The sequence below is a fragment of the Saccopteryx leptura genome, chromosome 7 (assembly GCF_036850995.1).
Source record: "Saccopteryx leptura isolate mSacLep1 chromosome 7, mSacLep1_pri_phased_curated, whole genome shotgun sequence".
Taxonomy (NCBI): domain Eukaryota; kingdom Metazoa; phylum Chordata; class Mammalia; order Chiroptera; family Emballonuridae; genus Saccopteryx; species Saccopteryx leptura.
The window spans coordinates 18,307,078-18,334,009 of NC_089509.1; the positions used below are offsets into that span (position 1 = coordinate 18,307,078).

At 43.2% G+C, this 26,932-nt stretch overlaps 1 protein-coding gene across 1 annotated transcript in view; it reads right to left on the reverse strand.

The window, feature by feature from the left end:
* Positions 1-3,024: 3,024 nt before the first annotated feature.
* The window catches only part of ZRANB3 (zinc finger RANBP2-type containing 3), a 227,014-nt gene continuing 203,106 nt past the window's right edge, over positions 3,025-26,932 (reverse strand). Inside the window, exons 15-21 of the mRNA XM_066346300.1 lie at positions 24,420-24,511; positions 21,054-21,155; positions 19,743-19,885; positions 11,328-11,438; positions 9,552-9,939; positions 6,269-6,400; positions 3,025-3,913 (exon numbers count right to left, since the gene is read on the reverse strand). Coding sequence (XP_066202397.1) covers positions 3,815-3,913; positions 6,269-6,400; positions 9,552-9,939; positions 11,328-11,438; positions 19,743-19,885; positions 21,054-21,155; positions 24,420-24,511 — 1,067 coding nt within the window. The 3' untranslated portion in view covers positions 3,025-3,814. The remainder of the gene's footprint in view (positions 3,914-6,268; positions 6,401-9,551; positions 9,940-11,327; positions 11,439-19,742; positions 19,886-21,053; positions 21,156-24,419; positions 24,512-26,932) is intronic.

Consider the following 26,932-nt stretch of genomic DNA (forward strand, 5'->3'; position numbering starts at 1 on the left):
CTGAAACCTGATCTTAGACCAAAGTCTCACCTGCAAACACTTTTTTTCTTGAGGAAAAGCAGTGTGAAGACTTCTTAGCTCTCAACCCTGAGGAATCCTAGGTCACCCTGGCAATAAGACAGAAAACTGCCGAGAGCCAGACCAGCAAAACAGAAAAAAGGCCGAAGAACGATCAACCTAATTTGTAAAATAACACTATTTGATCTTTTTAGTTTTTATTTTTTGATTTGAGAGAGAGAGAAAGAGAGACAGACAGACAGGAACATCAATATTTTCCTGTATGTGCTCTGACCAGGACTGAATGGACAACCTCCATACTTCTGGATGATGCTCTAACCCAGTGGTCCCCAACCCCTGGGCCGCGGACCAGTACCGGTCCGTGGGCCATTTGGCACCGGTCTGCAGAGAAAGAATAAATAACATGAAATGTTGTCAGAATAACAAATTTAAATACAGCCTGAATAATGAGAACATACTCGTTTCTCCTTTAACTTAGCCGAATAAATATCATAAGCTCAACAATTATATTTAAAAATACCACAGTTTTTACACTGGTAGCATAATTTTATTTTGTGCATTTATCCGCCCCACCCTAAAGGCCGGTCCATGAAAATATTTTCTGACATTAAACTGGTCCGTGACCCAAAAAAGGTTGGGGACCACTGATCTAACCAACGGAGCTATCTGGCCAGGGTGATCTTTTTTTAAAAATTTTAACATTTATTATTTTTTTTCTGAGCACTCATTTCCCCAAGAAGTTTATTTGAGCAGACCAGGGGACAGGGAGGCCCTGCATCAATAGGTGTTGGGGCTCTTGGTGGTGAAGCCTGGCTTGTGCCGGTGAGGAAGGACCTGGTGGGGAACTGGATCTTGGAGTCAAGGAACTAACTGCTCGGCTGCAGGTGGGCGGCCCTCGGTGGCGGCCATCTCCTCCACCTTCCTGATCTGGATTGAGCGGGCACAGAGCCGGGTCCCCACCGCGCGGCGGCACCGGGTGATGGCGCAGGTGGTGGTCGGGTGCCGGGACTCCCAGCACAGGTCGCGGTGCCACTGTGGGAGTCGCAGCGCAGCCAGGCGCCAAAGTTCTTCATCCAAAGTGGGAATTCCCAACACCTGCCTAAAGTAGATGTGTCCCCTGAAGATGTCTTCATCTTCTTCAGCTGAGACAAAGTACCAGAAGCGGGACTTGGCAACGACATGGTGAGGTGCAAAGATGAGGGTCAGTGTGTGGCTTGTGGGTGGCCCGCAGCGCCCCCTACCTGTGCTCTTGCAGGGTGTCCCGGTCTTCAGAGCTACTCTGTGCTCACTGCCGCCCTCAACTGTATTTGATCTTATACAGTGAAATAGGTATAAACTTAAAACTCTAAAAGGAAAATTTATGAGTATAAACTTTCTAAAAACAAGTCCTCTAGATTCAAAGTAATCCAGAGGGAAGAGGACTAATCACTGCAGGAGATAACCCTGCACCAATATAAACGGCAGTTACCTGCAGAGCAAGGGTTAATTGGAGACACGAGATCGGGGAGTTATGTTAGCCATAAGGAGACAGTGGCCTGGGTTACTTGAATGCAAGTAACGTACGCAGGATTCTTGGAGAAATGCCTCCAAGAACCAGATGTCCTTTATGAGTGATAAGCTCTGAGACTCTGACTCTTCTTGTGTCCTTGTTCATGAAAGAAACAGTAGATGTGCAGAGTTGGGGATGAAACGGATGGGAAAAAAGGCTTGTGTAACTTTCTAGTTTTATCTGCTGAGCTATGGTTTTGGAACTCAATAACTATGCAGTGGTGCAGTTTCTCGGGGCTGAATCTGCCTGAGTTTCAGCCCTCTGCCCAGTTATTTGAATCTGGTGTGTCTTTTGCCTCACAAGTCCGAACTGGAAAAAAGTTTGTAACAAATTACAGATAAATAAAAAGGTGGCCCTGGCAGGAAGCTTAGTGGATAGAGCCAGGCAGACCTGTGGATGCCCTGGTCAGGGCACACAGGGGAAGCGACCATTTGCTTCTTACTCCCTCTCTCCCCCTCCAACAGCCAGTGGCTCCATTGGTGCAGAGATAACCCCTCTGCTGAGGACAGCTCCCAGTGACAGCAGGACAGCCTTAGGTGCTAAAAATAGCTTGGTTGATTCTAGTATTGGCCCCAGATGGGTTGCCGGGTGGACCTTCTTGGGGTGCACGCAGGATTCTGCCTCACTGTCTCCCTTCCTCTCTTTTAAAGGAAAAAAGAAAAAGAAAAAGGTAAAGTAAGATTAGCTAGGAGTTGCTAACTGTTGAATCTGGGTGATGGGTACATAGTGGTTCATATGTTCTCCTTTTCTGAATATGCTTAAAACTTTCCATTAGAAAATGATTTTTAAAAGAGAAAAAAAGGAAAATAAAAACGAGTCCTCTATCATGTAAAACAGGGGTCCCCAAACTTTTTACACAGGGGGCCAGTTCACTGTCCCTCAGACCATTGGAGGGCCGGACTATAAAAAAAAACTATGAACAAATCCCTATGCACACTGCACATATCTTATTTTAAAGTAAAAAAAATAAAATGGGAACAAATACAATATTTAAAATAAAGAACAAGTAAATTTAAATCAACAAACTGACCAGTATTTCAATGGGAACTATGCTCCTCTCACTGACCACCAATGAAAGAGGTGCCCCTTCCAGAAGTGCGGCAGGGGCTGGATAAATGGCCTCAGGGGGCTGCATGTGGCCCGTGGGCCGTAGTTTGGGGACCCCTGATGTAAAACATCAGCTACTAATTAAAATTGGAAAATTTCAAACTAATGAGCTCATGTCCATACAGAATTTACAAATAGGTCTTTTGTGAATGTTATTCTTCCTTGAACCTTATTTTGTGTAGTTCTGATTCTTCACTTTCATTATTCTGACATATTACAGGATTATGTCTGGTTTTGTTTCACCATCACCCTTTTACTTTCTGTATCATTACATTTTATTTTCAAACATCTCAGTCTGATCATGCTTTAATAATAAATCATCATCACTCCTTCGAAAAGAGGTTCCAGGAAAATTTTTAATAAGAAGATTTTAAAAACAAAAAAATGATAACCGGGAGACAAAGCATGCTTTGAGAGTAAGCATAGTTTTATGCATGAAAACAAAGTAACTAAAAATTGAAGTTTAACTGGCAATTTACATTTTGTGTTTTCAATTTTTAAATTTGTTTACCCAGAACCACTGAATTGTCCACAAACGCCATAGGTCGAATTAGCTTATTTCAAAAGCATCGTTTCAATAAAGACAACTGGTGAAGAAATGTAACGAAAAAGAAAACACCGAAATGTGTACCCTGGGGCCACTTTGGAGGCATTTAGTGAACAGGAGACCCAGTTGCATGCTAAGCAGGTTGGTCACACTTTGTCTGGTATTCCTCAATAATAATGATTGACTTCCAAAATGTCCCTTATGGTTTTGTAGTGTTTCATTTTATACACACAGCAGTCCAGAACTGGTCCTAATCTAGCAGCATTTGCAAGTAATTGAGAGTATACTTTTCAAACAGTTTCTGCATAGTACCATGATTAAGGTGTAGCAGGGGGAATGGAAGCTTAACCAGACCTGCGGACACAGAATTGAGGGTTTGCATGAAATCAAGATTGCAGAAGCACTTAGCAGGATTTCTATTGAGTACTTTTAAAAGGTATTGAACACTAAAAGCACTTAATATAAAAAGGGAAGTTGAATTCTTGATTTTTTGAAAATTTTCACTCTTGAAATATTAGGTAAACATGAAAAAAAAAACTGAGTTAAATTCCTCCTCATGCAAACCATTTGTCATCCATTCAGTTTTCAATACTTCATTTCTTCACCAAAAATCGTGTTATGTCAGATCCATGCTTTGACGCTAGAGACTGCCTTCTCACCTGGCTTCTTTCCTTGGACTGTCTGGCGGTTCTCTAAAAGTTAAAACATAAATGTGTCCACATGTTGGAAAAAAGGTGCTAGTAGCTACAGAGTCAAAAACTCTTCGTATTCTGTAGAAGAATCTACTATCCCCACACCCACTTACCAGTGCTTTGCCAGTAGGGGGTTACCACACCATAAGCAGAGAACCCAAATGCCTCTGCTAAGTGCCTGAGGTCCTAGGTTCACTTAGGACCAGATGCTGAGGAGAAAACACATAACTTCGAGGGGGTGTCTTGCTACCCAGTGAGATTCATGAATCCCTCATTCAGGGTCTAGGGAGGGCCATGATTCTCCTTATCCAAGTGGAAGTCTGTAAGCCATCTTGAGATGTCCCAGAGTGCAGTGTATACAGGCCCAGGCCACCCCTCTTCTCTGGGATGCCCAGCCCAACAGCTAAACCAATGCAGAAAAATAAAGTAAGGCAAGAACTGGATTATCTTGCCATTCTCACAAATAACATTTTTCACAAGAATCTGAAAAAATGATTACAGAAGGGATAACATCTTATTTTGCTGTATATATCTTAATTAATTCTCTTATTGGACTTAAATGTGCTAATAATTTGTACAGCTGAGGATTCAGATGAGCTTTTCCCCTAATCAGAGTCCACTACATTCAAAGTGATCCGGGTGGAAGGGAGAAGAAAGCAAAGAGGATTGAAACTAAAAACAAACAAAACCCCTTGCCTATATGAAATAATTCAATTTTATGTAAAAATTATGTTTGTGAAGAGAGGAATCTAAAATATTAAAAGAAAGCTAAGAAAATGCTCATACAATATGAACGTTGGCAAAGGATCTGAACAGATCTCGAAACTGTAACTACAATTGGTTAGCATTTTAAAAAAACATCAGGGTCTTTAGTAAAGAAAGTTATGGTGGGCCATTCTTCCCCCACTGCGTCAGCACCTAATGCAGTTAGGTGGGCATCCGGTTCACGGGCGGGGTGGGCGGAACCCTACAGTACAACCCCTTGGAAACAGCTTGGAGATAAAAATATCAGCCTCAAAAATATACAAACACTTGACTCAGTGTTATTTTAGACCTGAGACTCTATGTTAAGGAAAGACCTCAAGACATAAAAAAAGTTTGTATATGGGGAAAGAAAAAGTGCTTGGCAATATTATGCATAAGAACAAAAAAGAATGTAAGTAACTTCAATGTTCATCAGTATGGGGATGGCTAAATAATTATGGTAGAGATCTATTCAACAGGATAATGTGCAGCTGTTTTAGACAATAAACACTATGAATGCATATAATAAAAATGTGGTGCCCTGGCCGGTTGTCTCAGTGGTAGAGCGTCGGCCTGGCGTGCAGGAGTCCTGGGTTCGATTCCCGGCCAGGGCACACAGGAGAAGTGCCCGTCTGCTTCTCCACCCCTCCTCCTCTCCTTCCTCTCTGTCTCTCTCTTCCCCTCCTGCAGCCAGGGCTCCATTGGAGCAAAGTTGGCCCGGGCGCTGAGGATGGCTCTGTGGCCTCTGCCTCAGGTGCTAAAATGGCTCTGGTTGCAACAGAGCAACACCCCAGATGGGCAGAGCATCGCCCCCTGGTGGGCGTGCCGGGTGGATCCCAGTCGGGCGCATGCGGGAGTCTGTCTACCTCCTCGTTTCCAACTTCAGAAAAATACAAAAAAAAAAAAAAAGTGGGAAAATGCTTAATCTGCCATACGTAAAAAATAAAAAGTTAGATACAAAGTTGTATTGAATATATGCTTTTTTTAAAGGCTATCTCAACCTTAATATATATCATTGTGTGTGTGTGTGTGTGTGTGTGTGTGTGTGTGTGTGTATATATACAATCTGTTAAAATTCATCCTAATTGATAAACAATACTATGTCATTTTTCTACCTCTTGTTTTAAACAACAGATAATTGCTCAAAGATGTGCCAAGGTTAATTTTCATACTTTGGCCAGGAGTGCAGTGTTTGCATATTGAACTGAGTTGGTCCTGGAGATGACTTATCAATGTTCTTAGACATCTCAGGACATCCTTAACTGCTATTGCAAACATAGGTCACGGCCTCGATTCGCCACACTTCTAGTTTGATGTTCTGGGTCTCTTCAAGACTATGAAAATTGTACATTGTATTCATTTTCTCCTAGGTGGTGGTAAAATTTCCTGGTCCTAGAATGATTTAGAAAGGAAGCAGCTTCTCTTCCATCTGTGACTGAGAACTTAGGCCTCGAGAGGAAACACAAGTGTTAGGTAATGAAAGAAATAAAATGCATCTTGGATCCCAAACCAGGGATATAGATTCACCCACATCACCCTCCACACCTGAATTGACAACATGCAAATGGATGGACCAGGATGGAGTCCAATGTGTGTGACAGCTTCACTGACCTCTCTGTGACAGACTGTGCAGAGCGTCTGCAGGTTGTCCAGGCAGCACTGTCCTCCTCCAACGAACACTGGCTTGATGTGGTCCACCTGCCAGAAGTGCCCTTCCCCTGGGTTTCTTATCATTTCATTAAGCTGCAGTAAGAACACAAGGTCAGCACTTTTTTACATACACCGTGAGAACTGCTGGGTTTGCGCTGTGCAATCATGTTTATACAGCAAAATCACAGGGAAAAATATCAGGATGGCTTTTTATAGCTTTTTGTGAGTGTGTGTGTGTGTGTGTGAATAGGAAAAAGCCTCTTGGTTAGCAATTTAAAAGCAATAAAATGTTTCAGAAAAAGTTATTTTTCCCCTACCTAACCCATTTAAAAAAAATTACAGGCAAGTATAAAATACCAAGACTCCCGACAGATTGGGAAAAATCAGTCGCTTCTGCACTTTTGTGTTAGTTTTGTATAGTCACCAAAACAAAAGTGAAAAAAGAATAACAACAGCTTAGAAACTTAAACTTCTGAATATTACCGACTCAAACAACCTTTAATTGTTGACTTAAATGCATTCGTTAGTATCCCAATGACAGTTTAATATTAACAGCTATCACCTGGAAATTTTATGCTATTCACCTGGGAATCTCCCAAGTTACACAGACTGGTATATTTCTAGAACAAACCTCTATAAGTTGCATATTTTGAATAAACAAAGATGTACATTTAAAGCAGGCATGATTTAGGCCAGTCCAAGTATACACACTTTATATTTAACCAACAATGTCCTACATTCAAATGGGATATATTTTAACATTGCACCTACGATAGTGAACCCAGCTTATAGCACAGCCATGCAGTTGCTAAGGTATCACAAAGATGAGTGTGAACGTTGTTTTAATTTTTTTGTCTTGAACAAGGAAGAAACTATAATCAGCTCCATAGCTGCCAGCCATAGGATCCTAAGCTCTAGTCCTAGAGCACTTTTAAGGACACTTGTCAAACCCGTGAAGGCACAGGGACCTAATCAACAGTGCCCAGCCTAAGGTAAGTCCCAAGTGGCAGCAAGTTGGAGCAATAAACTTTGTCCAGCTGTGGTTGGCACTGTTAGACAACTACAAATGGCAGTGTTATGCATCAAGCAAACGGCACATTCTTAGGGAAACGAAGTCCACTTTGGTTTTGCCTTTCATAACCAGTTATTTGGTTCTGAACAGTCTGTACTCTGACAGACTCTATGACCCAGAGGGTGTTTTTTTATTCTTCCTAGTAATTGGCAGACCACTTGGCACCAGTCTTCAACATCCTAAAGTCACCTCTAGAAAGAGCTGCTCCTTCTGACTGGTCCTCCCCCACCTGAACACGGTCCTGCACCTATCCCCTGAGCGTTTGTCTTCAGTGTGTGTCACGTTCCTCCTGCCTTCCTGGACAGGTTGCAGCCACGATGGCTTGAGCCCTCTCACTGTGTCATCTGGAAGCCTCCACACTGAGGCAACGTAACTGGAGTCTGGGTGATGCCCCTGGGATGGGTAATGTGTCCCTCACCAGTTAGACCAAAGGTTCTTATAGGAATTCAGGATACCATTAAAAAAGTAGGGTATTTCCCTAGGTTTCAAAGTCATGATAATGTATCTTTGCAGAAATGTGTATTAATTAATTCTGTCAATTCAGCAACACGAGGTAAGTAAAAACATATGATTTGACTAACTGGCAGGAATTTATCCAATATTTTGGTAGACAAAAAGTGACTCAGGAGTGATTTTTTAAAAATTAAACTCACTATAAAATTACATATTTTGCTTTAGTCTGAAAGTTAGAAGTGATTAAATCACATTACAAATCAAATTGAGTTTGGGAATTAAAATGAATACTGATGAATCTAAGAGTAATATTTTGTCACAAATTACTCTGCTAGAATTATATTTTATGTCAGATGAACATAAATATATCTTTCTCGTTGCAATGAACTATATTTTTAGGGTAATTTGTTTGCCGTTTGCCATCAATATTAACATCATGAGAAGTAGAAAAACTGGACCATAGGTTTCATTTTTAATTAAATTTATTGGGAACGTGGAGAAGAAGGACCCCTTGGACACTGCTGGTGGGACCGTAAATTAGCACAGCCACGGCCAAAAGCACCGTGGGGCTTCCGCGAAGGTGCCTCTTGATGCAGTGTATCATCTGTTAAGATCTCGTCGCCAAATAATTTAATCAGAATCTAATTAATCCTCTCTCTCTTATAACCTTTATTCTGGAAATCAGGGGGATGATAAACACGTCAGATAATACCGTGAGAACACAAGGAGACGAGTGCAGAATATGGGCAATCCTATAGGAAAACCATCCGTTTCTCCAACAACCAGGGTGTGAAAAGGAATGAGATGGTCTAGATGAGAGGGGGCACAAGAGGCGCAATGACTAAACACAACGGTGGGTCCTAGTTTGGTCCTCATTTGAACAAGGCAACTGCAAAAAGGTATTTTTGAGACAATCTGGGAAACCAAACATGGGCTTACTATAATCAAGTAATTACAATCGTGCTGGGTGTGATAATGGGTATTATATTTCAAAGACAAAAAGAAAGGAGGAAAGGAGTGAGGGAAGAAATTTTTTTTTTTTCTGAAGCTGGAAACGGGGAGAGACAGACAGACTCCCACATGCGCCCGACCGGGATCCACCCGGCACGCCCACCAGGGGGCGACGCTCTGCCCACCAGGGGGCGATGCTTTGCCCCTCCGGGGCGTTGCTCTGCTGCGACCAGAGCCACTCTAGCGCCTGGGGCAGAGGCCAAGGAGCCATCCCCAGCGCCCGGGCCATCCTTGCTCCAATGGAGCCTTGGCTGCGGGAGGGGAAGAGAGAGACAGAGAGGAAGGAGAGGGGGAGGGGTGGAGAAGCAGATGGGCGCTTCTCCTGTGTGCCCTGGCCGGGAATCGAACCCGGGACCTCTGCACGCCAGGCCGACTCTCCACCACTGAGCCAACCGGCCAGGGCCACGGGAAGAAATCTTGATCTGTGAGAGCTAAGTAATAAAACTATTTGAGGATGAAATGAAATGTTGTCTGGAAATGCTTTAAAATAATTCCAAGAGAAAAAAGGAATCAAGATAAGAGACAGATGAAAATGAAGGCAAAATGTCGTTAAAAACTAGCTAAAGTTGGGCAATAGGTAGATGGGTTCATTATTCTCTCTACTTTGGTATATATATTTGAAAATTCCCATATTAAAAAGTTAAAGGCAAGCGAGTCAATATTCACCACTCAGTACAATGCTGCCTCTGTCACACAATTCTAATTTACCTGTTCTAAGGGGAGCTTTGATGTCCAGGTAACGTCCAGAAGACTCTTCCGCTGATTTCTAGGAGCATCTCTCAGACGTAAAAAGAGCTCATGTGCATTCAGATTACACAGCTGACACACACCGTGTTCAATTTCAAATACTTTGGCTCGCAGGTAACTGTTATTAGAACAAATCCTGAACTCCTCTTGACATTTCAGAGAGCAAAACCGTGACTCCCACTCTCGCTCAGTTTGGCCAGTGGGCTGCTGACAGCGGAGACAAAGTGGATTTCCCGCACTGTCCACAGCTTGTAAATAGCCTTTGGATGTAGCAGGCTTCACAGTGAGATCAGCTGGCACGAGGCAGGGGTTTAGAAATGGGATGTGGGCTCCATCTTCAAGAACCTTTCTATAATTGAACAAAACATAACTAATAAATACTGACACTAGTCTAAGTGGGCGTAACTTCATATAAAGGTCTTTAAAATTTCTGTTCATAAACAGTAAACATAGGACCAACAGATTTATGAGTCAGTGTGGAAATGAAACAGCTACAGTCAGCACTCTATGCTCCATACCAAATAAAGGAAAGAAGGCTGTGGTTAAAAAAATTAGCTTGAGAGGCCCTGGCAGGTTGGCTCAGTGGTAGAGTGTTGGCCTGGCGTGCAGGAGTCCTGGGTTCGATTCCCGGCCAGGGCACACAGGAGAAGCACCCATCTGCTTCTCCACCCCTTCCCCTCTCCTTCCTCTCTGTCTCTCTCTTCCCCTCTCGCAGCCAAGGCTCCACTGGAGTCAAGTTTGCCCGGGCGCTGAGGATGCTCTGTGGCCTCTGCCTCAGGCGCTAGAATGGCTCTGGTTGCAACAGAGCAATGCCCCAAGATGTGCAGAGCATTGCCCCCTGGTGGGCATGCTGGGTGGATCCCGGTCGGGCGCATGCTGGAGTCTGACTGCTTCCCCGTTTCCAGCTTCGGAAAAATACAAAAAAAAAAAAAAAAAAAAAAAAAGCTTGAATACAAACATGCTGCCTTTGCTGGGGACTGAGATATCCTCACGGTAAACTAGCAGACTTTGAAGCATCTGGAGAAAGTGCTTCTACGGGCTGGGGAGGGGCAAGCGAATGTGAAATCCCAACTAAAGCTAGTGGCTCTCATGCTCTCCAAATGCCACACATCTCTTTAGGACACAGAGGCCATCACTAAGGCTTTTGTGAGCCCTGTCTCCCAGGCTCTGCTGTCCAGCAAGCGATACAGCCAAGCAGCTGACAGTGTTGACAGGAATTAGAACCGAAGACTTGCTAAATATATGTATCTTACAAGTAAACTCAGTTTGATTGAGTTAAAATTAGAAATGAAACATGATAGGACATATGCTCAATCTGTCAGAATAAAAGGAACAGGTATAACATTCTTTATGTGGAAAAGTCCTGCATGGAACTTGCAATAACTACTTTGCTTATTTTCTATGGCTGCTTATCAGATGTGTTCAAAGAAAGACTTCCTACAAAAGAAAGAGCTCCGGACTGGGGCAGAGCCTGGACTTGACCTGAGATCTCCTAGCATCTTAGGGGCCTGGGGCAAGTCAGAGTCCTAAAAATAATCTCCTGTCTCTAATTTCTAAGATGAAGACATCTTGTGCCTCACAGGGTTGCTAGGAGGATTGAAGAGCTGCTGTATCATGAAAGCTCTTTATAACCGGTAAAGTGACCACACAAAGATAAAGTATTATCACAAAGACGAGCACAAAAATGTACAAGAGTGGTCTCAGCACTGCTATGCCCTACTGGCATATAAACCTTACTCTGTAGCCGAGCCCTGTGGTCTGGCCCCCTTCGTGATCACACGGACATGGCCCCCGTCACTCTTCACCTTGCCCATCGAGGCTTCAGCAACGTCTTCTTTGGTTATGTACCTAAAACAATGACATTTTAAGTAGATTTCCTCTCCCATGTAAGAGTTTCTCTATTTCACGGTCACATTGCTCCTTGCAAAAGCAATAGGACAAAAAAGCAAGATACAAGTCTATTCGTTGCGCTGATGCAACAAACAGGGAATGAAGTTTCTCCCTTTACATTGGTCTCCACATGGGGGAAACATTTTTCTTCCACATTCGTTTTCTCAATCAAAATTTATTTTTCTAAGAACTTCAAGAGCCATTCAATATTCTACAGACCAATTTTCACTGAGAGGGAAAAAAGGAGTGGATGTAGGAATAAGAAATGATCAAGAACATGCACACTGGCTGCCGTAGTGCACGGCTTACAGAGCACACGATAACCGCGTTCACCTCCCTCTGGGCTCCTCCTCAGGTTCCCCACATCACCTTGACCAGTTACCACAGTGTATCAGCATTTCAGATAGTGATTGTCTTTTTATTTAGCTTCAATCACACTTACAATCTCAAGGTTGTTTCCATTATTATCAGCCCATATGGGGTTTATGGAATCTTCCACTGAAGTGAAACCACTCTTAATGTGGGATTCAAAACCTTATTATATAACATTATCGATACCACACAGTGGTTTAGGGAATGGAAGGAAAGAGGAAAGTTATTCCAATTAGAGGTGATGGGGGAATTTAATTAGGTGAAATGCAATTACCCAATTAAGTCCTTCTAATTAGCATGGCCCAGTTTCTCTGGTAGTTAACACCTACTTAGTTTTTGAAAGAATCAGTTTAAACATAAATTTCTTCATATTTTTGAGGACTTCATTTGGAAAGCAGGCAATAAAATCAAAGTTAAATCACAATGGAATCGTTCTGTAATTGTGAATAAAATTTTAGAAATTTGCTTTTATGTTGTTAAAGTAGCTTTAATAATTAACAGATTTCCTTCTTCTTATAAACTACCATATTTTTCACTCCATAAGACACACTTTTTGCCCCCAAAATGGAGGGGAAAATGCCCGTGTGTCTTAAGGTGCAAAAAAGACAGTATTTTATTAAGTATTTTAACACACCATTTAGTTCAGAATATTTTTTTCCTTATTTTCCTCCTTAAAACCCTAGGTGTGTCTTATGGTCAGGCGCATCTTATGGAGTGAAAAATACGGTATTTTATTAATTTTTCAATTAGGTGATACATGCCACACATATTTCAAAATTGAAAAGGCATGCAATAGTGCACATGGTGAATAAGTTTCCTTTCCATTCTCATACTTTTTTTTTTTTTAAGCGAGATAGAGAGAGAGCGAGGACTGACAGGGACAGACAGACAGGAAGGGAGAGAGATGAGAAGCATCAACTCACAGTTGTGGCATTTCAGTTGCTCATTGATTGCTTCTGATATGTGCCTTGACAAGGGGGCTCCAGCCAAGCCAGTGACCCCTTGCTCAAGTCAGCAACCTTGGGCTCAAGCCAGTGACTATGGGGTCATCTCTATGACCCCATGCTCAAGCTGGATGAGCCCACACTCAGGCCAGCGACCTTGGGGTTTTGAACCTGGGTCCTCAGTGTCCCAAGTTGACACTCTGTCCACTGTGCCACCCAATCAGGCAAATTCCCATACTTCTTTTCATCTCCCCAAAGCTACCTTTGTTGCTAGTATTTTAATATATACTTTTAGAAATAGTTTCTTTTTCTGTATATAGGTTATACATTTTATTTATTTATCTTTGTACTTTTATTGACACATAACTCATACCACTAAATTTAACATTTAAAATTTACAGTTCAGTGCATTATAAAAGTATATTCACAAGGTTGTACAAGGTATCACCTTGTAGAATTAGGTATCACCACTACCTAATTCTAGAACATTTTTATCACCTCAAAAAGAAACCTGACCTCATTAGCAGACATTCCCCATTATAGTCTTTCCCGTTAAAAACATATGGAAGCATGTATGCACACTGCTTTTCACTCGCTGCTTTTACCTGGAGACACATCTCAGAGCTCTCTCCACAGCAGTGCACACACAGTTGCCCCGCTTTTTAAATGGTTGCAATGTTCCATGATTTGGATAAACCATATACCTAACCAGCCTGATTAATGGGCATTTTGGTTGTTCCAGTCTCTGCTATCAAAAACAATGCTGTCGTAAGTATCCCTACACACGGTATTTTCTTCACATGAACTATATATAAAATAAACTCCCAGAAGTAGAATTGCCAGGTCAAACCTCTTGGATGCTTTACATTTGGATAGCTTTTGACACATGGCTCTCATGGGTTGGTACCAACACAGAGACACACCAGCAATGAGTGACATTACCTGTTTCCACCCACTTTCACTAGCACAAGATATGTCAGTTAAAAATTTTTCTGCTAAGGGGGATAGGTATCTCATTATAGCTTTAAATTTACATTCTTCCTATTAAGAGTAAGGGTGATTATCTTTTTGTACATTTGCATTTCTACTGTGCATCTTTCTTAAAGCAACAATAACAGTGAATTCTTTTAAATTTCTCTAACTTGCCCTTTTATTTCTTAAACTCCCCCACCCCTTATTTCAACCATCTTATTCCCTTGACAGAAGCACTTCACTAAAGTATTTCAGTGAATTCTAAATGAACTCAAAAGCTTCCTGGCTTTGAGGGGCAAGGGGATAATGTCTTTCCTTAGGTCTTAAAGGCTCAGAAACCTAATTCAGTAACTTTAAAAGATGCTGAGAAGTCTATTCAGAGATTTAAGAACCAAAAATAACTTTCCTATAAGAGTTATAAGCACAGCTTTTTGGAAACCATAAGGAACAGATCAATTAACTCCAAATCGGAGCGGAAGTGGGGGAGGTAGACCAACTTTTCAAACAGCCGTGAGTTACCAATATTTAATTTTCTACTGAGGTTTGCCAGGAAGTTCATGTAAGTACATCAGTTCTCAAAAGGATTATGGTAAATCCCAATTTTGACAAATAGGGAAGGGAGAACGTTGTCTACTAAATAACTCCTGGCTGGGGCTGCAAGTAGCGGATGGCAAATTTGGTAAGAAGAGGAGTGTGCGTTGGAAAGTGGTCCACACCAGTGGAAACGCTGCTGGGCTCTAGGTTGCTGACCTTCCTTGGAGATCAGCTGTAGCTCTGCATCCCAAATTCATCAGGGCTCCAGCTGAATTAGGTCTGTCTCTGATGAATGGGAACTCCCTCTCAAAACAATGGCTGTTGATCTTGGCTTCCATTCACATTTAAGAGCGACCTACTCAAAAGTTGACTGCAAACCCTGAGCTTGGACGGGCCTGTGAACTGGTGGACACCAGTGGAGGATAAGCTGGTTGGAGATAGAGCCATTGTTTGGGGGGGGGGGATTCCTAAAAATCAGTATCTATTTGTCTTTATTCCAAGGCAATTCCATTTTCTCAGAGATGAACCTTCTAATCTTCTGCCTAAGAAATAAAATGTGGTTGCTGGTATTCTGGAAGGTGACTCTAACTTCAGTTTTCATATTAGGCCTCTTCCTTTATGTCCACTGAGCCTGATGCCCCTTTGGTTCAGTTTCTCTAGAAAGTGAACTGGAAGGACAGTGTGGGGGGAGGCAGCTGGTGTCTAACCCTCCCCACGTACACTTCCATCCAGTCTGCTGTGCAGCCCACCCTTTCGCACCTGCTTTCAGAGACACATAGCTACTCCAGTTTACTGAGGCTCAGTGGGGTTCCACGGCGAGCATCAGCATGCTTCCTCAAAGTATCGCCCCTCAACAGTCCACATGCTTAATGTCATGGCTCTCCTGAGTAGTTTCCCTGCAGCCCTCCCTCTCTAATTACCAAGGTCTCTAGATCTACCTGCTTACCAACTCGCTTCATTTTCTTTTCTCCATTCCATTGCTAATGCTTTCATAGAAGTACTTATCTTTTTTCCATCCAGTTCTACTACAGTGCTTTTTCAACTTGTGTGGTAGGCAGAATTTTAAAGACACCTCCCCAGGATTCCTGTCCCCAGTAATCAACCAATCACTCATCTAGGTAATGCTGTAAAAGGACTTTGTAGATGTAATTAAGTTTACTAATCGGCTGACCTTAACATAGGGAACAATTCCAAGCACAAGGAGTTCACACAACTTTGCTGGCCCTGAGATGTAGGGGCCCTTATGCTGGAACTAGGAGGAAGCCTCTAGAAGCTAGGAGCAACTCCCAGCTAAGAGTTAGCAAAGAAATCTAAGCCCTACAACCACCAGGAACTGAATTCTGTCAACAACCTGCATGAGAATGGCAATGGATTCTTCCTAATCAATAAGAGCCCAACTGGACAACATCTTGATTTTGACCTTATAAAATCCAGAGCAAGAGAAACCAATAGAACCAACTCAGACTTATAAAATCATGAGATAAAAAACTGCTATTGTTTTAAGCTGCAAAGTTTGTGATAATTTGTTATGGTAACAAAACTAACTCAACTTGTCTCCCCAATTTGAGTCCCACCCTTTCAATCTAATCTTCCAAATGCTGTCAGAGTGAGTTCTTAAAAATACAAGTACAGGCCCTGGCCGGTTGGCTCAGCGGTAGAGCGTCGGCTTGGCGTGCCAGGGACCCGGGTTCGATTCCCGGCCAGGGCACATAGGAGAAGCGCCCATTTGCTTCTCCCCCCCTCCCTCCTTCCTCTCTGTCTCTCTCTTCCCCTCCCGCAGCCAAAGCTCCATCGGAGCAAAGATGGCCCGGGCGCTGGGGATAGCTCTTTGGCCTCTGCCCCAGGTGCTAGAGTGGCTCTAGTCGCGGCAGAGCGACGCTCCGGAGGGGCAGAGCATCGCCCCCTGGTGGGCAGAGCGTCACCCCTGGTGGGCGTGCCGGGTGGATCCCGGTCGGGCACATGCGGGAGTCTGTCTGATCGTCTCTCCCCGTTTCCAGCTTCAGAAAAATACTAAAAAAAAAATAAAAAAAAACACAAGTACGGCCCCGGCTGGGTAGATCAGCTGGTTAGAGTATTGTCCTGATATGTCAAGGGTGTAGGTTCCATCTCCAGTCAGGGCACATACAAGAAACAACTAATGAATGCATGAATAAGTGGAACAACAAATCGATTATTCCCTGTCTGTGCCTGTCTCTCTCTCTCATTTCCTCTCTCTCTAAAATTAATCAATATATACAAATAAAAAAAAATTAATCTAGTCCTGGCCAGTTGGCTCAGCGGTAGAGCGTCGGCCAGGCATGTGGAAGTCCCAGGTTTGATTTCTGGTCAGGGCACACAGGAGAAGTGACCATCTGCTTCTCCACCCCTCCCTCTCCCCCTTCTCTCTTCCCCTTCTCTCTCTCTCTCTCTCTCTCTCTCCGTTCTCTTCCCCTCTTGCAGCATGGCTCGAATGGTTGAGTACGTTAGCCCAGATGCTGAGGATGGCTCCACGGCCTAACCTCAGGTGCTAAAATAGCTTAGTTGCTGAGCAACTGAGCAGTGGTCCCAGATGGGCAGAGCATCACCCTGTAGGGGGCTTGCCTGGTGGATCCCAGTTGGGGCGCATGCAGGAGTCTGGCTCTCTGCCTCCCCACCTCTCACTTAATATAAAAAAATAAAATAAAAATCCAGTTTTTTACTCTGCTCCTTATTAACACAAGTATTATCTATAAGATATAATCTATGTATCATTTTATAAGTAACACTTTGTATCTAACTTTGTATTTATCAATTTTATGACTTGCTTAGCCTGATCAGCCATCTTTCTCGGGAGGATAAGTGGTCATCCATGTCTGACGGAGAAGAAACAACAAGACATGTCTAGAAATGATTGGAGTGGGCTATAACTTCAGTTAAGAATGGAACTGTGATCATGCAAAGAGAAGACCAATACTTCAGCCAAGACTGTGATTATAAAAATGAGACAACAGAGAGGACTGGAAGAAGTACTGAGAAAAATATAGATATTATACTTTTGTTCCATGTGTGTGCATATATACATGTATTTTAAATGTATTTTTATATAAAGTAATATATGCTCATGAGAAAAATTCAATCAGTACAGAAGTTAGGCAAGAGTCCAAAACTGGCAGTTCATAAGTAAATCCAACTTGTCAAAGGGTTCTATTTGACTCACACAGTATTTTATTTTTAAATCTGAATTTAGACAATGTTAGATGGGTTATGTACTTTCCAATTTGTCACAGTTCCATAACCTACCCCCTTTTTCTATTTTTACACCTGACCTCATTCATTCATTTAAGGTTCCTGCTTGGTTTTTCGTCATTAGTTTGTGATCACGGCATAAAGTATAAAGTTCCCACCATCTCCTCCGATCCCCTAATCTTACGGTCTACGGTAAGATTTCTCAAAGTGACACTACTGGAATTTTGAAACAGGTAGGTCCTTGCGGGTGAGTGCAGCCCTGTTCACTGTAGGACTTTTAGCAATATCTCAGGCCTCTAGTCGCTAGCTGCTCCCCTGCTACATCCCCTAATTTTGACAAACTAAGATGTCTCCTAATACCACCCCCCTGGGGGTAAACTGCCCCCAGTCATGAACCACTGTCCTAGAGAAACCTCAGCTAGAGTTTTCTTTTTTTTTTTCACTTTTCTGAAGCTGGAAACAGGGAGAGACAGTCAGACAGACTCCCGCATGCGCCCGACCGGGATCCACCCGGCACGCCCACCAGGGGCCACGCTCTGCCCCCCAGGGGGCGATGCTCTGCCCATCCTGGGCGTCGCCATATTGCGACCAGAGCCACTCTAGCGCCTGAGGCAGAGGCCACAGAGCCATGCCCAGCGCCCGGGCCATCTTTTGCTCCAATGGAGCCTTGGCTGCGGGAGGGGAAGAGAGAGACAGAGAGGAAAGCGCGGCGGAGGGGTGGAGAAGCAAATGGGCGCTTCTCCTATGTGCCCTGGCCGGGAATCGAACCCGGGTCCTCCGCACGCTAGGCCGACGCTCTACCGCTGAGCCAACCGGCCAGGGCTCAGCTAGAGTTTTCTAAGGTACCCTTCCAGAAACTTTCTATGTCAATAACAGCAATTACGGATATTTGGGTCTTTCTTTTTTTATACTTATTTTTTACCTTTGATAATTTATCACAAGTATCAGTCCTGGTTCTCCCCTATGATTATACCATATGCCATATTTTGAAACAGCTGAAGAGATTTTTCACTGGGTGGGGATATAACTTATTTAATCAGCCACATCCTCTCGTACACCACTGACGAGTTTTTTCTTGCCTGTGTGTATGGAACAGGCTAGAGATCACAGAATGAGGCAGTGTGTGGACGGAGGGACAGTGAGCGCTCCAGGGGGTTCTGCCACGTGGCTGCTGGTGCTCCGTGATCTCTCCAGAGCACCATGGGGCCACGGGCAGCATGCGCCCTTCCTGAGAGACTGCTTCATGCTGAGGAAGAACCACACAGAGTCGGGATCATGCACAGGGCACCTAAGTGAGGCAAAGACAGTTATGATGCCACGAAAGGAGAGTATACAGAGACTGGACAGGGACCTGTAATGATAAAGGCAAAACAGTTACAGCCTGACCAGGCAGTGGCACAGTGGAGAGAGCATCGGATTGAGATGCAGAGGACCCAGGTTCGAGACCCTGAGGTCGCCAGCTTGAGCGTGGGCTCCTCTGGTTTGAGCAAAGCTCACCAGCTTGGACCCAAGATTGCTGGCTTGAGCAAGGGGTTATTTGGTCTGCTGAAGGCCCACGGTCAAGGCACATAAGAGAAAGCAATCAATGATCAACTAAGGTGTTGCAACAAAAAACTGATGATTGATGCTTCTCATCTCTTTCCGTTCCTGTCTGTCTGTCCCTATCTATTCCTCTCTCTGTTAAAAAAAAAAAAAAAAAAAAAAAAGGCAAAACAGCTACAAAGAAGAAACACATAATCTTTCCTTTTAGTGCGTTTCCAAACACAGGCATAACAGTTACCTCCCACCACTCGGCTGGTGGTGGATCAGACAGAACTAGCAACCTGCTGCATGGCACCCAAGACTCACACTCCAGGAGTGCCGGCAGACGTGGCCAGCAACGAGCTCTATCCGCTGTTCCAACAGGGAAATGTCTTCCTGTTGTTAATAAAGGCCCTAGGCTGGGCAGGTCACAGATCGCACCAACCTGTGACTCTGGTCTCCTCTCTCTCCTGGTGAGCAAGACTCATGATAAGAAAGATCTGGACGACCTAATCTTTTCCGGCAGATTTGACCAAATTCACAAAATAGCTAATAATGTTGTTATAAAATAAGCTGTCATTTTATGTATAATTTTCTCTTCATTCATCAGGATTTCATTAGCACCTCAGGATTTCATACATGCCTCAGACTTCCCTGTAGAAATAACCGTGGCAAGTAACAAAATACACAGTAAAAAGAGAAAGACAGTTCATACCTTTTTGTACTGCTGTGTTTGGTCTGCTGCTTTGTGATCTCTTCAAAAGCCAGAACTGGGCTGCAGAACAGCTGCCCACTTCTCCTGATTATCCTCTGCTTCATAGCAGTTAGACTGCTCCATTCTCGAACAAACCTCAAAATCTGGCAGACAGTGAGACAACAAAGAGTGCAGACAGCTCACCAGTCACCTTCCTTTGAAAGTGAGGCCACTTCTAACATCAGAAAACTTGATTTATTATGTCCCCCAAATAGGTTTTGAGTTTCCTAAGTTAAGGCTTTCTTCAGTGTGGCTCAGCTTTCACCTCCTTCCTGTGGACTCTCTGTGGCCAGGTCTGCAGAGGTCTGTTTCAACCCTAAAGCTCTCCACACGTACATTTCAGTGCCCAGCACACGTCTCTAACACACACAGGAAGCAAGGCAGTAATGTGCTCAGTGAGACCGAAAGGGGCCTACCTGTTGGAAGCAGTGGCCAAGGCAACACTGGTCTTGGGGACAGCAGGTGTGGCAGTGGTGGCAGACAGACACTGCACCATCTGATCATTGCTTTGTACCCAACGACTTAAGTTATCACAGGAAAACAGCCATCAATAAATCTGGGGCATTTTTATTAGAGTAGCATTAATCTTACTTATCAGTCAGTTATAGGTAACTGGCTATTTTCTGGGAATCTGAGAATCAGGGTGAGATGACACTAAAGAAAATAACTCACTACTGCCTTTTCCTTTAAGACAGGTGCAGCCGACCGTGGGCAATGCTTGGTTTCCACTCAAAGGGCAAAAGCATAGCCCGTTTTCTTATGGAAAGTGGTACACCTGCACACGGGCCAGCGCTGCCAGGCGGGGCCCTCTGCAGTGCGGGTGAACTGGCCCGTCAGCGCCGAGGCCTCCCTGCAGGCACTTGGCCAGCAGCTGCATGCTGGTGCTTCTGACAGTGAATCGAGTCACCCCGCACGATCTTATCTCTGCTCTCAGAATTCATCACTGTTAGAACTTAAGCTTCAAAGATAAAATGTGATTTTTGTCAGATACAACCATCACAGTTGCTTCTCCTGTGAATGAGAAATTAAATGATGTGAGGATGATTCTATCACAAGAACACCAACCCTAGGTGTGATCATTCACCAAGGAAATGGATTTCACATATATTCTTGGCACCAGGGTAATTCAGAGGCAATGCCCGGACTGATTAAAATGCAGCCAAGTGATGTGTTTCTGCAATGGGCCACAGGTACTCTGCTTTTATGAAACTCAAAATGTCCTTGATATTACTCAAATTTTAATTTAAAAAAAGTTCACAGAACTCTTCTTACCAGGGAACGATTTTCTTTCAGCTCAAAGCTTGCTGGTAAATCTTCCCAAAGGTCTAATTTTATGTCCAAAGGAATGAAATTACAGTTCATCTGGTTTCCATCCTGATTATAAATTAAGAAGGCATTATTAATGCAGTTTGGCTGTAGGCACTAATAATTATTTTAAAAGTAAAAAATTATGTTATGACACTATATGGCCAGTCTCCTAAAAGATAAACTGAGGTGGCACATTCTAGATATGATTCCACCAAGACAGTCCCCTGAAAGGACACTGAGCGGAGGAGAAGGGCTCCTCTCTGCCCTCTGAATGCCTCCAGCGCACTCACTGTTAAGGGTGAAAATACCACACAGAGGGGTGTAGTCAGTCAATCACAAGGTTTAAACAGAAAGTAGTTCTTTTATAAAGGGGATGAAAAATCTCTACGTGTATAAATAAAATACATTATAGCAACAATAGTTGAACCCATATTCTAACTCAGCTAAAAAGAAATGCTACAGCTTCCAGAGTCACTTTGGGGGAAAAGAAACACACAAAATGTAATTATATGTAGAAGATACTGTATTATTAATTATATGCTTAGATATACTGTATAACTGTTATTCTAAACTCAATCAGATTTGGGATTCTGGCTGAAAGGAACAGTTCTTTTCAGTTATACTGCTAATATGACATACATTGCTAAATATTTGTTACTCCTCTTCCTTCTAAGGGGTGTTCTTTTAGTATATGTGCTGCCGAAGTGAGCACTAAGGGGTGTTCTTTTAGGTGAACTGTGTTTTTATCCAAATTTCTACTTCAGCTCTTCTAAAGGAAAAAGGAAAGATTTCATCTTAACTCTATTGTAGCTGTGAAAAGACCTATTTACATTTCATCTGCTTAGTGTCTCATGTCTGGAAAATTAACTGAATAATGTTTTATGGCAAAGGGACATACATGTAAGTATTTCGAATAGTCATGAAAATGCACTGGGAACTATGGAGAGAGATGTCGGGCTATGAGCTGGCCCGTGCTACGTAGGCATGTGGTAGAGCCAGAGGTGGGTCAGCAAGCTGTCTGTATTTGGCCTGGAGGCAGGCAGGCTCTGTCCTCTACTAGGATTTGGAGTTTCTTTCCCATCTCCATCCAAAAGGGAAAAAACACTAATTTAAGATATAGAACTTTCAGTGTGCAGAGTAAAAAGTTTAAAGCATTGAAAGGCTTCTGAATTTCTGGGGTATGCTCTGCTTGGTGTCTGACTTTTGGCTTCTTGGCCTTCAGGCTCACCTGGGCCTCCGTTCTGTTACTCTCTTGTGATGGTCTGAGAAGCACGGCCTGGGGCTCTGTCCCCATGGGGAGACAGCGGCTAAGGGGCTTAGATCTGCCTCTCAGAGCAGAGGAGTCGGTGCTCCTCCCAAGTCCAGACGTTCCACACACGGTGGCCTGGGGCCCAAGCCTTTAGCAAGAGCATTGTTGACTGCCTAGCTTCTTGGTGTCCCTGTCATGGCTGTGGTCCCATGATAGAGGCTGTGTACCTATAATGGGATCTGCCTGGGGATTTTGTATTCACGATCCTCGCAACCTTCTAACCTTCTATCAATCTCTTCTCATCTTCAGTTAGAACTGAAAATTATTATGTGGTACATCATCTAGCTATATCTATATTTAGTGTAGATAACATGTAACTGAGTTTGAGCAGCTCCAATATAAGTTAACCTTAAAAAGGGCATTATAATATTGTAATAACTGTGTATGGTATCAGATGGGTACTAGACTTACTGAAGTGAACACTTCATAAATTATATAAACATCTCATCACTATGTTGTACACCTAAAACTAATATAATATTGTATGTCAACTGTAATTGAAAAATAAAAAAAATTTTAAAAGGCATTCTTTCAATAGATTGCCCCATGAGTTTAAAAAGCTACAAATATTTCCCCAGCTGGTTGGCTAAGTGGTAGAGCATCGGCCTGGCGTGTGGAAGTCCTGAGTTCGATTCCCCGCCAGGGCACACAGGAGAAGCGCCCATCTGCTTTTCCACCCCTCCCCCTCTCCTTTCTCTCTATCTCTCTTTTCCCCTCCCGCAGCCAAGTCCATTGAAGCAAAGTTGGCCCGGGCACTGAGGATGGCTCCATGGCCTCCACCTCAGGAGCTAGAATGGCTCCAGCTGCAGTGGAGCAACGCCCCAGATGGGCACAACATCGCCCCCTGGTGGGCATGCCAGGTGGATCCTGGGCAGGCGCATGCGAGAGTCTGTCTGACTGCCTCCCTGCTTCTCACTTTCAAAAAAAAAAAAAAAGGTTACAAATATTATTTTACTAAAGCTTACAAATTTGAAGCTGTAGTCCAAACAAAGGTATTCGTATTTCAACAAGTTTTTCCTCAAATATTCATACCAGTTTACCTAGGCCAAAGATTCTCACATGGCCCCTGAATCCTCACAATATCCACAAAGTCAAAAGTTTCTGTAATAATAGTAAAACATTATTTGCTTTCTTCGTTCCCATTCTGTCATGACTATACAGTGAAGTTTTCCAAGTACAGACATATATGGGAACCCCACTGCCTTCTAGTAAGACTTTAGAGAAAATGCTAAAAATATAAATATTCATTAAATATTATTTTTGTTTTGGAAAATACAATTATTTTTCATGGAAATATGGTATTGCTATAAATATGTATATTGCTATATATATTGCTATAAGTCGTGTCTACTCTTAAGTAAAACAATAAATGAATATTTTTAAGTGTTTCCATTTTAATTTAGATATAGTAAATATCAATAGATATAACACACAGAAACAAAAGCTCTTTGGAGTCCTCAATAAATTTTAGGAGTGCAAAGACGTCCTGAGACTAAAAAGTTTGAGCTCCGTGAACCCAGGCTATGGCAGGAACCGGAGCGATGTTCTTTTTAAATCTTCATAGAGTTTAATGAACATGATAGGCAGGCAGAAGCTTCCATAAAGATGCTACTGCAGCTACTGCTGCAAATGGTTGCTGCAGAACTAACGTTTCGAGGGCGTTCACTATGGCTAGGCACTGTGTTGAGGGCTTTACAGGAATTAGCTCGTTTTATCCTTGCAACAACTCCTACCCACATTTACAGTTGAGGAAGCTGAGGCACAGAGCAATTAAGTAAGGTATCCAAGTTTCTACAGTTTGTAAGAGGCTTGAGCTGAGGGGCTCTGACACTGACATCTGTGCTCTTAACTATACTACGCTGTTTGCCGTTTCGATTTAACATCGGAATTTGATGATTAGCTTTAAGGAGAAAAGGAACTAGATGCCAATCTCTTGGTTAGCAAAACTAAATATCTCGCAGAAACATGAAAAAAGTAAGCCTTTTGTACGATTCAAGCGACAGACTCTGCAGGACGATTACCTTGGAATAGAGATGAATCCGGTCGGTATTCTTACTGGCACGAAACATCAAAGTGCCATACACTGGCAGGGTGTCCGAACCCTTCAACTGTTCTAGTAAAGAAGAGGAAAGAGAACCTGAAGGTTTATCTACCCTCTATCCAAATAGCTTATTTTAACATTCTGGGTTAGAATGATGAAAGCTTTATCAAATGTGTCAACATATGTGGCAAAGAACACGTATCCAGGCGTGAGATAAAACTCATGGCAGACCATCTCAGAGTGCCCTGGCTCACATGGGCACTAGCTGCTGTGCACTTCTGCTACTGACCTGAGAACAAAGAAACAGATTTAGAATGAGTTGAAAAGCTGTAAGTCAGGTATAAGGGAGGATTTCCTGCCACCAAGAATTAAGGAGTCTAAAATGTAGACTTCTGCTGGAGCTGACTTATGTTGAGACGGAATAAGCCCCATTTTGATTATCAGCCGCAATGCAGCTATGCCAAGGCCACCTGAGTGCCTGGTTTCCTTCGGCTTCGTGCTTCACGTTTACAAAAGGAAACACGCAGACAAGCTTCTTTCTCATAGTCTCTTTTTATTTATTCCTTTCTCAGTTTCACTGGCTGATATATTCTGCAGGAAAAATAGGGTTATCAATACTGATCCAGATAATAATTACACTTAACACTTACCAAGTACTTGCAATGTTTCAGGCACTGGTCTAAGCATGTCTGTTAACACCTCTCAGAAATAAATAATGCATTACACAAAGAAGGAAACTGAGGCACATTAACTTGTGCTCTTCAACTCTGCCACAGTTCCTCAGTGACCTTTTAAAGTATTTTCCCAAATAGAGAAGTGTATGATTTGTTTATCATACTACTTGGCAATGTCATCATCTTTCTATTTTTCTAATTAAGGCATTGGTCACTTCACAAATTTGGTTTGGAGGTTATTCCTGCATTTAACAAATTCAAAAATTTCCATTTCCCCCCACAGGTTAAGATCTCTGAAACGGGCATGTCTTACAGCCCACAGCTGTGGCTTTCTATGCTCACTGCTGGCCAGGCGGCAGTGGAGAAGGAGCTGTCTTTGTCTGGCTGTGCACGAGCCCAGTCATACCAGAACACTCTTTATTTCCATACTATATTTGAGGTATGTGCATTGTTGTTACTACATATGTTGAGTTGAATTATCTTTAAAATGTCTTCAAAATGTTCCTTGCCTGACAGTGGCGCAGTGAATTGAGTATTGGCCTGGGATGCTGAGGGCTCCGTTTTAAAACTCTGAGGTTGCCAGCCTGGATTCACCAGCTCAAGCACAAGGTCACTGGCTTGAGCATTGGATCATCGACATGATCCCAAGGTCACTGGTTTAAGCCCAAAGATCGCTGGCTTAGAGCCCAGGGTCGCTGGCTTGACCCCTCCAGTCAAGGCACGTATGAGAAGCAATTAATGAACAACTAAGGTGCCGGAAGTACAAGTTGATGCTTCTCATCTCTCTCCTCCCCTTAACTCCCTTCCTTTCTCTCTCTCTCTCTCTCTTCTCTCTCAAAAAATAAAGTTTCTGTATGATTTGGTATTGAAATAAAAAGTTATCATGTAGCCTGACCAGTGGTGGCGCAGTGGATAAAGCGTCGACCTGGAAATGCTGAGGAAACCCTGGGCTTGCCTGGTCAAGGCACATATGGGAGTTGATGCTTCCAGCTCCTTCCCCCTTCTCTCTCTCTGTTTCTCTCTCCCTCTCTCTCTCTCCTCTCTAAAAAATGAATAAATAAAATTAAAAAAAAAAGTTATCATGTATACCAAAAAAAGAAAAAACCCATCTTAGATACAGAGCACCTTAGATAAAGAAGCAAATATGTATCATTGGAGAAATAATCAATATTTTTTACATTGCAAATCAATAACCAAGTGCCTCATGGGACTTAAGAAAAGGAGATACCTGTGGATAGAGGAAGCTGACTTACATTTGGATACTGAGATGCACAAAGTGTTGCCTATTACGTGCCAAAGAAAGCAACTGAGGGCAGGAGAAACAGCCAAAGTCCTCAGAACAAAATTTAAAAATGTCCAAACAGAGGGTAGCATGACTTGGTCTGGGCTATCATTAAGATATTGTGTCATATTTAATTGGCAGAGGTTTTTCTTTTTCTTTTAATGTACATAAAATAAGTGCATATCGTCATCACTATGTCTTTAAAGAGCTATGTTATTCTTTGATAAAAAGCATTTCAGGCCCTGGCCGGTTGGCTCAGTGGTAGAGCGTCGGCCTGGTGTGCAGAAGTCCTGGGTTTGATTCCCGGCCAGGGCACACAGGAGAAGCGCCCATCTGCTTCTCCACCCCTCCCCCCCTCCTTCCTCTCTGTCTCTCTCTTCCCCTCCCGCAGCTGAGGCTCCCGCATTGGAGCGAAGATGGCCCGGGCGCTGGGGATGGCTCCTCGGCCTCTGCCCCAGGCGCTATTGTGGCTCTGGTCGCGACAGAGCGAGCCCCGGAGGGGCAGAGCATCGCCCCCTGGTGGGCAGAGCGTCGCCC